At 35.1% G+C, this 19566-nt stretch overlaps 1 protein-coding gene across 1 annotated transcript in view; it reads left to right on the forward strand.

Moving 5' to 3' along the window:
* The window catches only part of Cubn (Cubilin), a 2223842-nt gene that overhangs the window by 1166674 nt on the left and 1037602 nt on the right, over positions 1–19566 (forward strand). The window contains exon 39 of the mRNA XM_090396294.1: positions 4557–4726. Coding sequence (XP_090252420.1) covers positions 4557–4726 — 170 coding nt within the window. The remainder of the gene's footprint in view (positions 1–4556; positions 4727–19566) is intronic.

Raw genomic sequence — 19566 nt, forward strand, 5'->3', positions numbered from 1 at the left:
TAGATTACTAAAACATGATCTGCCTTTAGCAAATCCGTGCTGTCCATCAAAGAGAATACCATTGTTGTCAACCCAACTCTGGATCCTCGTTCTCACAAGCTTCTCCAACAACTTAACCACAACACCTGGCAAAATGTTGGTGGGATTATGCTAGAAGAAACTGATCAGGCTAAGGATCTTGGAGTGTTAGTAGATATCAAGTTGAAGTTCAGGGGCCTTGTTGCAAAAATTGCAAATACACCTCTAAAGATAATTGCAATGCTGAAACAAATTTTCTCATGTAAAGATAAGGATGTCATTTTGCCTCTTTACAAGTCCTTGATGAGATCCCATTTGGACTATTGTGTGCAGTTGTGGTATCCTGGTTTCTGTTGTGATTTTGATACAGTGGAGGGAGAGAGAGAGAGAGAGAGAGAGAGAGAGTGCAAAAGAGAGTGTTAAATGATATGAAGGCAGTTTGAGAATTTATATACTGGAAACACTAGCAAACAGGAGAAAGAGGGGTGATATTATTATTATTATATAACACCTCCAGGGAGTCCAAAGACTCATTATGGGAGTGCACCTACTCTACAATTCTCCATCTGCACCAACCCCAACTACCTTCATTATCTACACCAACGCCATCTACTGCCGACCACCACCACTAGTATTTTCACAGACAATCACAAACATCCATTCCCACGGCGGTATTCGAACCTGCAGCCTTTTGGCTGGAGAGCAGATACGCTAACCACTCAGCCAACCAAGCCAACTTACAAACTTCTGATAGGGTTGTACAGGATTTACATTGATGGAATTTTTCATTTTATGGTGGTGGGGAATGGACAAGTGGTCATCCATGGTAGCTGAGAATGGATGCAGTGATAAGTGCTAGGTTTTTCTCTGATAGGGTGATGTGTGATTGTAATGGATGTCAATTGGATGTGCACAAGTAGTATGAATGAATTCCAGAACAAGTATGATAGCTGGTGCATGTTATATGTGGCCTCCCTCAATGAATTTCTGATTCTGTGGTGGTTTCTCTTAATGATAATAATAATATTTACACAAGACAATCAAAATATTATGATCACCTTCTTTACTTTAATGTTGACAATTCTGCCTTCGTAGGTAGCACTTGTATTATAGTGAAAGCCAGTACACATGATACCAAAGGTGTGCAATATACTGTTCATTTGCTGTTACCGATTGAGATGGGCAAGTGATGTGATCTGAAAGACTTTGAGAAGTACATAACTGTAGTGTTTTGGTTGAAGGATGGAAGTGTCCAAGAAATTGCCAATATTGAAAGGTAATTGCAGAGTGTTGTAGTTAAGGTGTTAAAATAGTGTTCCAGTTATGGACCTTGGGAAGAACAGCATTTGTCAGACATGTGCCTTATCAGTTCATATGGTTAATGTAGGTTGTCTTGCTTTTTGCAACTCCATAGAGAAAAAAACTGAAGAGTGGAATCACTCTGATGTTATAGTCCAGCAGAAATAGGCAGAAGGCAGCAACATTAATGGAAAGGAGGAATGTTTTTGTGGAAATCTCTTTGAGTTCTGATTCCCATAGACATCCTTTGAATGTCCAAAATTACATATCTGTTATGAATGATCAGATAAACCTACCTTCAAGCTGATGATCTTTCCCTATGGCACAAGTATGTTCAACCAGGATAACATACTGTTCAACATTGCTGTTATTCTTCAAAAGTGGTTTTATGAATGCGATAGTGACTTTCAAGTTTTATCATGAGCCCAGAATTTACCATATATGATTCCCATAGAATGACTCAAGAATCGAGAGATCTGGCATTTGAATCCTCCACTCCCAAATGCTAATTTAACGATTCTGACAGTGTATGTTACAGCACTACCTTCTGCAATATTAAAAGGTCTTAAAGAGTCCTTGCCATGTCACACCATGTGGATCATCTCTGGAATTTATATCGAGGAAGGCTATGAGCTATTTAAGTTAGTAGTCATATTATTTTGACTGGATTGTGTATATGTGTGTGTGTAATTATATATACAGTCAACCCTCCTATAACGCGATTAATTCATACCGCGTTATATGGAAACCGTGTTATATGGAAACCGTGTTATAACTCAGATTTAACGTGCAAACCAGGTTAATTCGTTCCGCGTTATATGGAAACCGTATACCGCGCTATAAGAAACTCAGAATTAGTACGAATCAGATTGATTCGTACCGCGTTATATGGGAACCGCATTGAATGAAACTCGGAAGTAAGTAAAATCACTTGTTAATCAGTTTGATTCATTCTGCATTGTATGAAAATTGCATTCTCAGAGCGTCAAGTTACGGTGCATACGGTTGTGGAAAAAATTTTACAAACACAAAAAAAAAGGCAAGATAATATGTTAAGTACAATAAAATTATCTTTATTGAATCGAAGAGTTCATACAAGGAAATGATAAAAAAAATCAAACTAAAACTAAACTAAACTAAAAAACTGTTTTCCAACAAAACCAAGAAAATTATGTAAAATTGCGTAACATAATTTCATGTGTATTGAATGCTTTTAACACTCATCCTCGCTTTCAAATATGAGTGGCCTAACTCTTCGTCTTTTAGTGGGCCAAATGTCTTCCTCACTTGACAAATCTTGTTGATTTTCAATCGTAGCTTTTTTTTTCTAACTATACTAAAACCTCTCTATACGGAGCTAAGCAGTTTCTTAACTCTCTTTTAAACTTTGCGCTGCGACATTATGCAAACCTGGGGTTAACAATTATTTTATTAGTATTATATTACAACAAATAAAAAATATTACCTACAGTATTGTGTAATGTTGTCCAATTACGATAATACAAATTAAGCGAGCAAAAGGCACTTTATTGAACACTAATCGTGATATGTACGTCTGCACGGATTTACAGACAGTTTCCTACTAAGTTGCACTTAAAATTGATGACAAAGTGGGTGGTTGCAACAGCGAAAGTTCGGCAGCACTATTGGATAAAAAAATTCACGCAAATACGGTCTATTTTAAGCATTAAAACAGAGCACTGTGAACAATCTTGCATCGTTTCTTCGCTTATAGGGGAATTCCCTGATAACTGAAATTGGAAAATGGTGATGTACCTTCACCAAAAAGAAAGGAATTCCCTGTTAATTTCAACTGTAAAAATTTAACACATGGATAAATTCATGCTATGGAGAATCTTCTTAAACCAATTAAGTTGATGGAATGTTGTTGAACGGAAACCGCATTATAAGAGTACTGTGTTATAGGAGGGCTGTCGCAATTTTGGCTCCGCGTTATGTGGAAACCGTGTTATAAGAGCACCACATTGTAGGAGGGTTGACTGTATATATATATATATATATATATATATTATTATTATTATTAGCAAGCAGATTGACTCGGTTTCTAGACATGTTAATTATTATCTAATGACTGAACTTTGAGATTATAAGGAAACAAGTAAATTTATTATATCCACACAACTAATTTTGTCGGGATACCAACTTCATCAGGTGTGATAACACAAAAGTAAATTAAAGATCGTAAAAAACATTCCAATTCTAGAACAACAGAGCATAAAAAACTGTAGTTATGTTTGAATTGGAGTCCAAGCTAGTTCTAATGTTATGTACATGCGAGCTTGTGACTTCTCTTGTTCGCCACTACTGAATAGCAGAGCCATGCGAGTCTGGTAAACTGTAACTGAAATTACTGTTCATGTGGAAAGAGTCAAAGATTATTTCTTTTGATTCAAGGATACAACGTTCTACTTCATCGTAACATTTATGTATATTGCATGTTAAATTCCAGTCCATTTGATGTTGGCGGCCTTCGTCATTGGAGTTAACTGAGGAAAAGATGTGGCTGGAGAGGGCTCTGGCTCTGTTAAATGAGATGTCTCTCTGGTGTTCTTCAAGATGCAGAAAGATAGACTTTTCAGTTTGGCCATAATATGGATCACATACAATTCTTTAGACACCTGGAAACTGAAGATGGTGATGTTTTTCTTTGGGGTGGCTTAGGATTGACTGGAGTTTTGGTATAGTGGAGAAACACGTTTTGTTATTGAACCTCTTCAAAATTCTTGCCAGTTTAGGGGAGAGGGAACTGATGTAAGGTAAGGAGACATATGCTCTGGGGTTAGTAGAAACCTCATTAGTATGTTGATGATGGTGGTATAGTAGTTTGTTAATACTTTTTGAAGAGTAAATATTATTTATGAAGGTCCTTTTAAGATGTTTCAGTTCATTTTTGAGCTTTTCTTCATCTAATAATATGGAACTGGCACGATGAGTGAAAGTGGATACGATGCCTAATTTTTCTGGTGGATAGTGGCGAGAGGATGCATGCAGGTATCTATCTGTATGTGTTGGTTTTCTGAAGATTAAGATTTTTAAAGTATCAGACAACCTGGTAAGTTTGATGTATAGATGTCGTGATGTCTGGAATCCCGACAAAACTAATTGTGTAGATATATTAAATTTACTTGTTTCCATATAATCTCGGAGTTCAGTCATTAGATAATAGTTAACATATATATATATATATAACTTTTTTTATTATCTTTTTTTCTTTACAGTTCATGGTGTATCACTTAATGGAACAGAAGGAGAGATTGCATCACCAGGATATCCAAATTTTTTGCGCCGATCTGACTCATATTTGTGGACAGTAACCATTCCTGAACACATGTTTATCCAAATTAGGTTTATCGAAATTGAGCTACCTGACTGCATGTCTTTTGTCCAGGTTGGTATTAAATGTTGTGTGCTTGTATGCATTATAATGCTTCTTACATTGATTCACTGCTGTTTGTGTGTCATTATAATTTTGAAAATCCACATACTGATCAATAATGTTTCTTCCTATGTACATAAATTACTTTCTCTCATTCACATGATGTCAGTGAGAGATGTTCGTAACCTTCATAGCATTCTGCTTGGGATAAGCATTACCTTAGTCACTGTATATGTTACCAAAGCACAGTGCTGCCTTCTTTCTTATAAAAGGAACTAAAAACATTCTGGTAAAAAGGACCAGAGATAAGTGACTTAGGAGAGGGTCATGTCTCTTGAATGTTTGTGTATAAGAACTGAATGAGGAATGCTTCCTACAGAGCCTGAAGGGATGCAGGTGTTTAGTAAGTGTTAGTAAGTCTTTTGTTTTTTTTAAGAAGTTCTATTCTTGAAAAGTTACAAGTTACACCAGTACTCTCAGTGTGATACTTAGGTGATGTAGAAATGCTGTTTTTGTGAATAAACATAGAAACTTTTCAGTCCACTTCAACCTTCAAATAAATATTGTTGTGACAATCATAACAGGCAATGAAATATAACTCCCAACCTAAAGACATTCACAAAGTGAATTTCATTTTAAGTAGGATTCAAACTCACAGCCTACTGATTAGAGAGTAGTACTGTTAGCTCAGCCAACAAGGCCAGCTTGGAAAAGTGAATAGAATGCATTGCTTAAAAGGATTATGAGTAGAGAAATAGTAAACCAGTTTTAAGCACAGTTGTATGAGCATTATGTTTGATGGAGAGGACCTCATTCAGTGATTTATTTGATTCTCTGTGGAAGTCTGAAAATAATAATAATTATTATTATTATTATTACTATTACATCAAGACTCCGTGGAGTCAAAGCTCATCTAGGAGGTCCTTTCATCATACACACAGCTCATCATACCAAACCTTAAACACATTTCAAATTCTCTGCAGAACCACACTCTCAGGCAAGCATTCCAATCATGCTTCTCACTACCCTGCTCACACCCTCCATATAGAGCTTCCAGGGATGACCTTTGATTCTCCACTAATCTCCCACTGTTTTCTCTAGAACCTCTCCAACATTGATCCTATTTATTTTATTTATTTAGCGTATGGCTCTCACATGAAAAGTTATATTACATTAATTCTTAATATATATGGACATAGTAATAGACATGTAAATAAAACACATAATACAGTCATAAAAGAGACACTCAAGAATAGGCTACAACTTATGTCTAGGTTGATTATCCAGTCAATTGCACAAGTGCAGTTGACTGGACATGGATGAAGTCTGATAGGTTTCCACTGTTTGCCCATTGGACACATTCTGCTGTAATATGATTAATTTTCTGGCAGGGTGATCCACAGTCGTACCTGGGTGAGGCAATCATGCCCCATTTGTAGAGGTTGTCTGAACATCTGCCATGATTGGTGCAGATTCGGGTAAGGGTAGACCAAGTTTTCCAAGGTAGGTCAAAACACGAAGGCATCTGTGTCCATTAATTCATGGAAGACCCCCGTTGTGGGTCTTCCATGATGTTACACCAAGACTCTTTCCACTTCTCCTTCATGTTGAAACTTGTCTCTGCAAGATTTTTTGATGTTAAGAATTGGAGGGTGCCTTGACTTTAGCCTGTTTATTTCTAGAGATGGGATGTCTTCGTGGCTTGGAAGATTTTGGATTTCTGTGATTTTGCTGTATTCATGTAGAAGAAAGTTGAATCTGCAGATGTGTGGTGGTGGGATGTTGCTTAACACTGGGAGCCAGTAAGTTGGGGTTGATTTTACAGTTCCAGAAATAAGGTGCATAGTGGTGTTAAGTTGAACATCAACCAAATACACGTGGGCACTGTTCAGCCATACGGGTGAGCAGTATTCAGCTGCAGAGTAGACGAGGCCAAGAGCAGTGCAACAAAGCGTTGTTGCTGAGGCACCCCAAGTTGTTCCACATAGTTTTTGCAGGGCTGCATTTATACTTCTGGAGGCCTAAGGTGCAACATCATTATGAGGCCCTCAAAAATAAGCATTTTTTAAGTTTATTGAAAATGAAAGTCAACATTTCCATAATAACTCATTTTAATAACACAATACTACATTAGTATACATATATTTGCATTTAAAAAAAAGTACAAAAATAAATCAGTTCAAATTTAAATATAATAATTAATAACTAAAAGTTTTTTTTCTGGCTTTGGTTTTAGCGAATATATCTATAATGTCATTATAATGATCGAGTCCATTACATCTGATTTAATGCATAATAACGACAGGTCACTTTGTTTATTTTGGTACAAGTTGCTTTTTAAATAATTTTTTATTCATTTCAACACTGAAAATGAGCGTTCGGCACTTGCATTTGAAATAATCATTGTCAAAAATATTTTTAAAATTATAATAAATTTAGTTTAATCCTTTATCCAAGTATGAGCAAACAAAGTTTGCGCCTGAAAGTATCTTCAGGACTGCGGTAAGGTTGTACAACACCACAGCACTCCCTGCAAATGTGGAGCAAGCTACCAACACTCCTATCTCAGTATCTCCCATAATGCAAAACACATCTCCTTGCGGATATGTCTAACGTTATGCATTAAGGGGAGGGCCACAACCCAGACTAGTTTCGACCTTTATTGAAGTCTCTTCAGTGTCAGCCAGGCCCAAGTGGAGATACCAGGCAGAAGCTTTAGCAGGTCATCTCTACCTATAGGAGTTGCCAAATGGTGTGCCACCCTTTTTTTTAATAAATTACTCTGGATTTAGAGAAAGATGTTGAAAGTTTATTTTTTACTTGGTTAGAGTATAATAAATTTAGTTTAATCCTTTATCCAAGGATTAAACTAAATGTTCTGATGATGAAATGATGATGAAAAACCTATTTCTAATTTAGAAATAGGTTTTTCATGAGGAGAAATGAATAGTTCAAGTAATGCATCTTTAATTTAATCTTCTTGTTGAAGATGAAAAGTAATTATATACATTTTGAATAAAGCAAAAAAAATATTGCACTGCTTCCAGACAAGATTCCACGGCATAGATGCCAATTAATTTTAAAGAATGACTAGAGCATGGTATATAATGTGCAGAGGGACTGTTTTTTCTTCCTAGCTTGTAAACCTGTATAGATACCTTTCATATTGGCAGTGTTATCATAGCTTTGCCCTCTACAATGTTTTATATCCAAAGATAATTCTTCTAATTTTTTTAATACTACCTCTTCTAAATATAAGGAATTATGTTGTGTAATTCTGATGAACCCGATAAACGTTTCTCTAATGTCAGAATTTGCGGCGACATACCTTAATATAAGGAATTATGTTGTGTAATTCTGATGATCCCGATAAATGTTTCTCTAATGTCAGAATTTGTGGCAACATAGCTAAATATCATAGCTAGTTAAGTCATTATGGGCAATGTCTGGCGTTGAATCGAGTATTATTGCAAAATAAGCAGCTTCCTTAATTTCTGATATTAATATTTCTCTTGTTTTTTTAGCTAATGCTATGAATTCATCACAAGCATGGTAAGAAAGATAATTTGATCTGCCAGAACCACAGTTGGTTTTTAAAACATCACATGAAAATGTGATGTTTTAAAAAATCATTAAATTCACTTAAATAATGTAAACACAATAAATAATTTCAGAAAGAATCAGAAAAAAAAACCTTTTGTATTTCCTCTAAATGGTAGCCCTAGTTTATTCAGTAACTTAATGGTAACTATTATTCTTTTTAAAACCTCTCTCCAATAATTTTCTTCAGATTGTATTTGTTTGATCAATTCAACTATTTACAGAACTTGATTTTCTTTTGCAATATGTGCACATCGCTCGTATATGCTCAGTAGAATGCTCGTGATCACCTGAGGTTCGTGTTATATTTCCCCAGTCATTAAAACCCTTCATTAAGCTATTTGACTTAGAAAACAATTTTCAAACAAAGCAGCAAATTGCTTTGCTAGTTTCTAAAAAAAATTAGCCACAATCGTTTCTCCTTTGTTCCATTCGCCTTTTTACAGTAAAAATGTGATATATTTACATTTCTGACATATATTCTATTGCGTTCTATCTATTCTTTTTTTAAATTTTCGATTTTACCAACATTTTGGGGCATATTTATTAAAATATGCTCGATAAACTGTTCATCATTAATAGTAAGTGGCCACACTGCTATATCGGTTGGATAAGATATAGCTTGCTTGCTTGCTGGTAAGTACAGACTTTGATTGAAAATTTTCTTCAGAATCCTCTTAATTTCTTTCATTTACTTCTTTCTCTCCTTCTGTGTTTTCCACATCATTTCGATGTTCTTCATTTTCACTTTCATCTCCTCCTGATAACGATACCAATGCTTCATTTTCATTCCGAGAACTGTGAAATACAACTTCAGTTCTACGAAATTCTTCATTTTCAGAATGCAAAAAAGAAAAAATTGCCCACTTTTGACTGTTTAGCTGTTTTTCATTTTCTCTAAGTCGTTTTCTTTTACTAGCTCCGGATTCAAATTTTCTTGGCATCATTATGTGTATTAATCTATCAAAAGTGAAATAAATATTTATTAAATCCAAAATAAAGATATAAATAAAATAAACAATTACGTTAAAAAATACAAAAATAGAAACAGTAGTATCTTGGTCTTGTTAGAATAAAGGAGTAACAGTAAAATAATAATAATAATTAATTGAATAATATATTCTTTCCGACTGCAACAACTACTTTAACCATATAATTAGGTATATACACTTGTATACAGTATACTGCTTTACAAGTACTAGCTAAATAATGGTAACTAAACTATCAGTTTAATTACCGTTTTTTGGAATTTCCTTTACTGTTCTACAATATTTGATCCTTTTTGGTGAACAGTTTATTTATTGTGTCTCTTCCCCAAAATATAAACGAATTTGACATGTATACAAAAAATATTAATATTTAAAAAATCTTGGTAATATTAAACTAGCAACCTTGTAAGTCATTTTATATAAATAAATGACAAACTTATATCGATGGATTACAAATAATTATGCAACTTCTATGATACTTAATATTTAATATTAAATTTTCTAAATAGTTTAAAATCTTTTAATGTAATTCTAAATATATATATTATTTACACTTTTAAATATTCCATAGAATTGAATGTCTGATGGAATTACATCTTTCTTTAAATTTAATTTAAAGAAAGAGGTAATTAAAATCTTTCTGTGAATGATTTCAATTGCAATGTTGATTATTGATTTTGAGAATGTTGATTTTGTCTGAAAAGCTTTGTTGACAAGCATCATAGTTGCTACAAAAATTCTGAATACTGAAAAAATATTAAAAGGTATGATAATAATTTAGTATAAGGATAAAAGTTTTTTTTTTTTTTTTTTTTTAAATAAGAAATTAAATGCAATCAAATTAAGCTTGCTGATCAAGATAAAAATTGGAACTTCATGAGCTGTAAAGTTCAGATATTCTCACTAAAAATAAAAATTTTGAATTTATGGTAATAAAAATTATAGCAAAAATCATCATATTTATGGAATTAAAACATTTATTTATTACAAGATTTATTCAACTCCAGCTTTGATTTTTTTTTTAACTTGCAGTACTAAGCATAATAATTCCAGCTTTAGTTAAAATGTAGAGGCAATAAATAGTAAAGATAACTTGCTATGCTTGGTAACATCCACTTTTTTACTCGACATTTTACCCTAAAATGACTAGAATCTTGATGCACAAAAAAGGAACTGAAAAATCAATTTAATTTATAAATAATAATAAACTTGAAATTCAAATGCTCTATTTATGTGATATAGAAACTGCTTTTACCCAACTAATTAATACAAATAGCAGCAGCACACAAAAAACCTCTGTTATCTCTGGAACGTGTTTCAAAATGATCACAAAAACTTTCTTTAACTCAAACTTATTTACTCTGTTTACAATTTCCACTTATTAAACTTCTAGTATACTTGCAAAGCGGTTAGCTAACTCTCTATTAAGTTACTTTTATAAACTGTATATCAACTTCAAATATGCCAATAGATTCTCTTAATGACACTTCTTGTTACTGTTAATCGAAATCTTAATTATTCAACTAAAACACATTATAAGAGGAATTGTACAAAGGTATATAACTTACAAAAGCTCTGTATCGCACATTCAGTCAAAGGTCTTGTACAAAAAGTTCTAAGGCAATTCTCTCATCTCAGATCTTGAGCTTCCTTCAGGAAATCTGGCTTCAGAAATATCAGTAAAATAGCGGACTGTGAACTGTGACCAGTGGTACTCATATACAGCTCCAGCAAAAAGTTATTCTCCCACAGTGAAAAGAAAAACTTCCGAGCGAAGGTGCTTCAGGTAATTTATCTTACTTTTCTCCTCTGCTTAGGCTCGCCAAAAATGCCTGGACGACTCCCTCCTTTTTCTGCCACCTCCACTAACTCGAATTGCTGCCTACTGTCAACCGGGATTCCTCTCTGGCAATGTCTGGAAACAGGAAGCCGTCTCTCTCTCTCTCTCTCTCTCTAGTGACTTGTGGATCCAGGAAGCCCTATATGCTTGTCTCTGTCCCCTTTTATTATGCCTTCTCTCAGACCTCGCTTGAAGTTTATAACCCCTGAAGAATTCGGCATGATTCTTTCATCTTAAGTTTCAAGTTCGGCCTGCTCTTTGTTCTCTTCTATGCCTTCTTTTGATTGTAAGTTGCCGACCATCGGAAAGGTGTTTGAACCTTTCTGACTGACTTTGGTGGTGTTTATGTGCAGAGATGGTAATTCTTTCTCATACACACAAAATTTAATAAACAACCTTTCTAATGCCGCTATGTAGATCTATTACATAGATCTACATAGTGTAAAACATTGCCTTTGTTTTTAACACTCTAATATATTCTTATTAAAGACGTATATACAGTTAATTTCCAAAGGGCAGTTTAGAAAAATATCTAATACAAAATATACTGAGCCAAACAAGGTTATTTTTTACAACATTCTTATGGGACTTGACCTAAGTAAAAATCAATGTAATGTGCTTTGGAATATTTAAGCTATAATCAAGATTTTAAAGAACCTGTGTCGCTCAGTGGGTGTGGTGTTTGCACACCACGGCGCTTGGCTGAATGAAGTAAGACTTGGTTTTGAGTCTAGTTGGCGAGTAGAGGAAATTTTTCTAAGCCTTTTTTTGAATGGTTCCCGAGTTAATCGATATCTGGCATGGGCAAGCAGGTTTTTTCGTCCCATAAACTCCAGAAAATTGACCGCAGAACCCACATTATTTCAGGTATCAAATACGAGTGTTAGGGTTAGGGATCACGAGATGGCGGCACATGTAGAGCCGTCTCTCTTCACGGCGAGCCGCTTAATTAGTGATAGCCTTGGGCGAACTATCTTTCATTGGGTATCAGTGGAGATTGAACTGCCCACTCAGTCTTCAAAAAGTTAGATAGGGCTTAAAACGGCCTCTCCTACTCCCTGTACATAAGTAGGGAATAAAAATGCGTTAGCTGATTTTATTTTTAGTTTTTATTGATAAGAACAATATTGATAAGAACAATAGTCTAAAAGTCCAAGTAGTCCAGCGAAAACCATCTGTGACAAAATGAAACTAGTTTATTTATTTAAAAACACAAAAATACAAATTTATTAAGTATATTTTTATAGAGTTCATAATTAAAAGGACTCTAATAATAATAATAGATTTCTACAGATGTGTCTCATCTTGTTTTGGTATTATCAAAATTATCAAGTTATTCTGAAGCATTATGAATTTTGCTATTTTATTATTATGCTAATATTTCTTCAAATGTGGCACTTTTTACAATGAAACTGGCTAAGTTATGTTGAATATATCTGTTTGCAAATTCACTCAAAATCCCTTTGACCTAATAAAAAGGCAAAATGCTGATGAAACTTCATCAGCATTCTATCTGTTAAAATGCAATTACCCTCCCCTGCCATTAATGGATTTTTGTAGTTACGTGCACTGTATTTCTTGGATTGATCCTTTTTTGCTCACCAATTTACTTATTGTATCTCTTCCCAAATAAAAACAAATTTCACATGTGTGAAAATAAGTAATCAAAATGTTTGTTTGCATTGGAAATATTATGTCAAATATTTATATTTTTTAAATAACATTTATTGAAATCAATATGACATATTGCTTCCTTTCCTTGCAAAATAAGATTATATGGGTTGCACATTTCAATTTTAGGAAAGATTTTTTTTTTTTTTATTAACAACAAATGGTGTTAAACTGCATTACTTGGGGTTTCCAATTGCGCGTTTTTTAAATTTATATCCAATTGTATTTTATAGATTCTACGCCTTTGTCTTTTGCTTTAAACTGCAACAGTACAATTACTTTGGAAAAGTGTGTGTGTGGATGGGAGGGTGATAATTTTGAGAGGGGTGAGTCAGCCATTAAAGGCGAATTAATTCTGCTATGAAAATTTTGGAAATAAAATTTTATTTGACACATGCACCTACACATGTTTCAACAGATAAACTGCAGGGAAAATATTGCTACTTCAAAACTGCCGCATAATATCGAAATTAGCCGAAAATGTGTACATAACAGTTGACATCATAACTGCCGTTTCTTTGGATTTGTAGTGAGTGATTAGTGGGAAACCAAGAAAGTTGAATTGCAAAAACCAACAGATTACTTTATAAAAATTATGCATTACATGATATGATTCAAGATTTATGTATGATAATTAACCTTCGAACTAAGATTATGAATATAATAGGAAACTTAATTTGGAACAGATGGAGGCTGTATTCATTTTTAGATTCATTTTTCATGAATTTATAAAATAATTTCTTGACAAAAATAATTATCTTCAATCTATTTCTTGCAGAATTTTAAAATGTATTGGCGATTGAAATAATTAGCAAAAAAATTGATAGTGACATTAATCTTCCAAAGTGACACAATATGAAGTGAAGAAAGTATGAAATGATTTCTTATTTTACTCTGGCATGAAAAACTATAATTATACGATAAAAACAAGCAGCAAAATGAATATAACTCATAGGTATTCAGTCTGATATAACTTAGATTCCAGTTACCGAGCAAATGGCATGCAACTGCGTTTCTTGCTGTAGACCACAGAACGTAGCTACTACGTATGCCAGGTAATGAAGTTAAGTGTTTGCGTTTATGAAAATTATGGAGACAACCACCGTGTTTGAATGAAAACTTTAGTTTAATATGACTAAAATCTACATTCGACATTTCGACCTTTATGTCAAGGTCATTTTCTGGACCATACAACTATACACAGAAAACAAGCTATGCTACATTCAAACTGGTTTGTTAAAGATACTGACCAACCGCTACAACAATTGTTGGCCTGACCTCTGGTGAGAGAAAAAAAAATTATACATCAACGCTAGAGTCCTGTTCTTTGTGTTATCTGTTGTAGAAATACATTGGGCGCAACAACAAGTATCTATCTATATACATATATTAACATCATGATTATACTTGTACATTCTAGCCAGTTGGTATGGAATGGTTTCTAATACTAGCTGAAGATTGGCTAGAGTCCTTACTTATGTTGGATCTTATATATTAGGTAGGCTGAATATGTGCCATCCAGATCCTTGGAATTTTCATGCCATCTTTATTGGATATTTGGGTGGTTTGTCAGGATTTCGCAGGCTTCCTTAAATTTCCTTTCATACCAGGTTTTTGTGTTGTGTAAAGAGCGGGTGCTTTTCCAGTTGATTTGGTGTAAGGTGTTGAGCACGTGGTCTGAGAGGCCTGCTTCTCCATAATGGTTATATTTAATGTGTCTAATGTGTTCTTTCTTGCATATGGGGATTGTCTGTCCTGTTTCACCAATGTACGGTAAGTTACAGGTGTAGTGGATGCAATAGACTCCAGGATGTGCTAATGGGTGGAGAGGAACCTTAGAGGAGTTGAATATGATTTTAAGTTTAGTGGGTGGTTTAAAGGTGGCATTGAGGTTATAATGTTGTAGGATTCTGTTGATTTTTTCTGATAACCCTTTAATGTATGGGATGACTATGGTTTTACTGTAATCTAGATTCGTTTTTGTTGTTGTTTTATGGAGTATTTTATTAATAGTATTTTTGTTATACCCATTATTTATGAATGTGTCGCTGATGATTTTTAGTTCTTGTTTCAGGGCTTGCTGGTTAGAGCAAATTGTTGTAGCTCTGTTTTTAAGGGTGTTAATGACTCCATATTTTTGTGATGGGTGGTGGTATGAATTACCATTAATGTATTGGCCAGTGTGTGTCAGTTTTCGGACCGTGAAGGATAGACTGCCCGAAGGAAGACGTGTTACTAGTGTGTCTAGGAACAGGAGCGAATTTTGGTTTTTGATTTCGATGATAAATTGTATGTGTTCATTGTTTATTCAGGTGGCTAAGGAATGTGTTTAGCGTTTGTCGCCTGTGCGGCCAGATCGCGAACACGTCGTCAACGTATCTAAGCCAGACTGTTGGTCTAAGTGTGGTGGAAACAAGAGCCCTTTGCTCAAAGGTTTCCATGTAGAAGTTAATGATTGGGGGGATAGTGGTGAGCCCATACATTCTTTCTGTAGGTAAAATTTGTTTTGCCACACGAAGTAACCGGACTGTAGTACGTGGGCAAAAAGGGCCATAATGTCGGGCGGAAATTTGTTCCGTAGTTGGAGAATTGTGTCATTGATGGGGACATTAGTGAAAAGGGCAGAAATGTCGAAACTGACTAATAGGTTATCTTTGTCGAGTGTTATGTTTTTAATTTTGTTTATAAAGTGTTGTGTGTTTTTTATGTAGGAGGGGGAAATGACCTAATTTCTTAGCTAAGTGGTAATTGGGACTGTCTATTCCTTCCACGATTGGTCGAAGGGGCACATTTTGTTTGTGTATTTTCGGGACCCCATATATTCTCGGGGGGTGGGCATAGTGGGATTTGAGTTTTTTAACCGTGTCTGGTGGCCAAGAAGTGACAGAATTGAGTAGTTTCTCTGTTTTATCCTTTAACCTTTTTGTTGGGTTATAATTTACCAGCTTATATGTGTTGTTATTGGCTACTAGTTGATTCATTTGAAGTACATATGTTAACCTGTCAAGGACGACAGTGGCATTGCTTTTATCCGATGTCGTTATTATTATGTTTTGTTTGGCTTTTAATGACTTAATTGCTGTTAGTTCTGTTTTTGTGAGATTGTTCTCTATGGTTTTCTTAGTGTTCAGGACATTACTAGTTTCTAGTTGTATTTTATCTGTTATATTGTTAGGAAGGGACCTGATGCCTCTTTCAATGTGGTAGATAAAATCCGATTTGTTTACCTTTTAAGGTGCTATTGCAAAGTTAAGTCCTTTATTCAGTAGTGTAAGTTCGCCATTGTTCAGGGTGTGGCTTGATAGGTTGATCACATGGTTCTTGCTTGTCGGTGGTTGGTTGCTCCTTGTCTCCTTATTGGATGAATTCCTGTGATTGGCCGCCATATTTTGCCATTGTTTCAAGCTGTGGAATTTGGGTTTTTCTTTATTCTTTTCCAGGGTATATTTGGCCGAATTGTCAGTAATTCTTTCAAGTACTTGTAGAAAGTATGGGTTAATATAGTTCGATAGTTCGGATTGCAATTTTGAAACCAAAATTTGTGTTGTTGCTAGGTTATGGCGGGCTGTTTGAATCTGTTCTCTGAGCATTGCTTTTTCTGTGTGGTCTTAATATGGAGTGCCTTAGCAGATGTAAATTTCTTTTTTAGCCTGATGCAGATAGGAATAAGGTTATTGTCTCTGCATCTCTATAAAAAGGCCAGCCGGTTGATCAAGAGGGAAATACGAATCTTTAACTTACCATAGTGAGTTTGTAGGTATCATTTCTATGGATGATCTGAATCCTTTCTTTTAAGCTTACACGGTGATCCGGATGCATTTTTGAAAATTATGGAGACAACTACCGTGTTTGAATGAAAACTTTAGTTTAATATAACTAAAATCTACATTCAAGTTTCGACCTTTATGTCAAGGTCATTTTCTGGAGCATACTACTATACACAGAAAACAGGCTACACTACATTCAAACTGGTTTTTTAAAGATACTGACCAACCTCTACAACAATTGTTGGCCTGACCTCTGGTGAGAAAAAAAAAAGTTTTTGAAGTTTTTTATTCAAACATGGTAGTTGTCTCCATAATTTTCAAAAATGCATTCAATCATCGTGTAAGCTTAAAAGAAAGTAGTTAAGTGTTCTTTTCAGCATGAAGGATTATCGCACCTTCTAATGGATATGATGGTCAAACTACACTTCTTATCCATGTTCTTTCAGCAGTTGGAAAGAATATTATCCAAGTTTGCTGGACGTGTATATACGTCCAGCAAAAAAAAATGATACGCTTACATACATGAATTTTATGGAATACAGAGTTCCTGTTAGTTTTATGTTCTAAGTAAAGAACAATGTATTTCAAATGGAAGCGGGAAGCCTCACAAATTTTTCATCAGCCTATAGTTTTTATATTATGAATTTAATATTTAAAATTAAGTATTTCATTTTGCAACTATAACTACTCTGTTTTTTTATTGTTCTTTGTGAGGATTAAGGTTTTAAAATGAGGCCCCCCTATTGAGTGAGGCCCCCATCTTGCACCTAATGGTAAATGCACCCCTGAGTTTTTGCAGTATATTGCTGCTTCTTCGCTTCGATGCTGTGTTAATGAGATGTGGTTTAAAAGATAGAGTTCTCTCCAGAATGATGCCCAGATATTTCGGGAATCTGTTGTAGCATAGCAGTTTGTGGTTGAAGTAAACCATGAGTACTTTGTTAGCCTGGTTATTGTTCAGGTGGAAGCATGAAACTTTTGATTTGCTAGGATTTTGGCATAATCTCCGTTGCTGGACTATTATTATTATTATTATCTCAGGCAACTCCAAGTAGTCGACAGACTCATTGAGCGAGGCCCTAACATCATGTCAAGAACAACTAGTCGACATTCACACAGTATCTATCATACTTCGCCTTGAACTCATTCATAGTGATAGCACCCACAATAGACTCTGGCAGCTTATTCTACTCATTCACCACTCTCCAAGTAAAAAACCTAGCTCTAACACCCTTGCTAACCATATTCTTGCCCAGCTTCCATGTATGGCCCCTAGTCCTCTACCACCAGACCTATTCTCAAAAATATCTTCTGGATTAATCTTATAGAAACCCTTCTGTAATTTGAATGTCTCAATCATATCACTCCTTTTCTGCCTATCAACCAATTTTTGCAACCCACAAATCTTCAACCTATTCTCATAAGGTTCATTCCACAGACCTGCTATCATCTTGGTCACTCGTCTCTGAATCCTCTCCACCTCCACCCTATCAAGAAGAAACCCTGGCACCTGTATCTGGGCTCAGTAGTCTAGAATGGTCACTCGTCTCTGAATCCTCTCCACCTCCACCCTATCAAGAAGAAACCCTGGCACCTGTATCTGGGCTCAGTAGTCTAGAAGGGGTCTTATCAAGGCTCAATAGAGAGGAACAATAACTTGTTTGTCTCTGCTTATTAAAGTATTTTTCAGCAACCTAGTGATTTGAAGAGCTGATTTAGTCACTTTTGCGATGTGCCCCCTAAACTTCAACTCCCTGTCCACCAACACTCCCAAATCCCTAGCCTCGTCAATCTCCTGGAGTACGGTTCCACCAATGTGATATACTGCTGCTAATCTTTTCACCGCAAAATGCATAACCTTACACTTTGCCACATTAAATCGACATCCATTTTCCTTAGCCCAGTCCACCAAACTATCCAAATCATCTTGCAAAATTTTGACATCCTGTGCATTCACTATTGCTCTAACCAACTTTGCGTCATCAGCAAACAATGAACACTTCCTCTCAATCCTTTCCTATATCGTTAATGAACAAATTGAAAAGTAGTGGTCCAAGAACAGAACCCTGTGGCACACCACTAGTCACAAGCCGTCTTTTGGACTCTATTGCTGAATAAACCACTCTCTGATATCTCTCCATCCACCACCCTCCTATCCATCTCACCAACCCTATATCCATATTATATGCTGCAGTTTACTGATTAGAATTCTGTGTGGTATCCTGCCAAAGGCCTTAGCAAGGTCCAGTAGAATCATATAAAGCCATTACTCTTATCCAGTTTAGCCGTCACTGTGTTATAAAACATGAGCAAGTTATTGAGGCATGATCTACCCTTCACAAAACCATGTTGTCCCCCCATAAAGTATCCCAAATAAACGAACTGGAAATTACAGGTACAAATTGCCTCACATAATCGATACATAAAAACGTTGTATTTTTCAAGTTGTTCCAACTGGCGTGCCATTGTTTGTTGCAATTGTGCATGCAAGTTCACGTGAATGCCAATATTGAATAACTGCAGCATGGCTATCTGGGATGTTATAACTTAAATTATTATTTAAGTGGACCGGGTTCAGTAGGATTTCCCTTGATTCTACGATTTTCCTTTCAAACTCATCTTCACAGCGAAAAATATTTTCTGATCTATTCCAGCATGCAGAGTGGCTTTGTTGGTCATCATTAGGATTATTTGAAAAAAGAACATGACTGGATAACGCAGTTGCATGAGATCTTTTGTATGAGATGTCTCTCTTATGCTCTTCTATGCGTTGTTCAATAGATTTGTTAGTTTGACCAAAGTATGGGATATTGCAATCACACCACAATTTATATACTCCAGGGTACTTAAGGTTGTGATGAGTAGGTTTTGGATGGCTGATTAGAGAGCGGATTTTTGGAAGTGTGGTGAAGAAGGTCCTGATATTATATTTTTTAAGGACTTTAGCTATTTTCTTAGAGACTTTGCTAATGTATGGAATGGAGA

The sequence above is a fragment of the Typopeltis vanoorti genome, chromosome 8 (assembly GCF_054136105.1).
Source record: "Typopeltis vanoorti isolate ZY-2024b chromosome 8, IOZ_Tvanoo_1.0, whole genome shotgun sequence".
NCBI classification, from domain to species: Eukaryota; Metazoa; Arthropoda; class Arachnida; order Uropygi; family Thelyphonidae; genus Typopeltis; species Typopeltis vanoorti.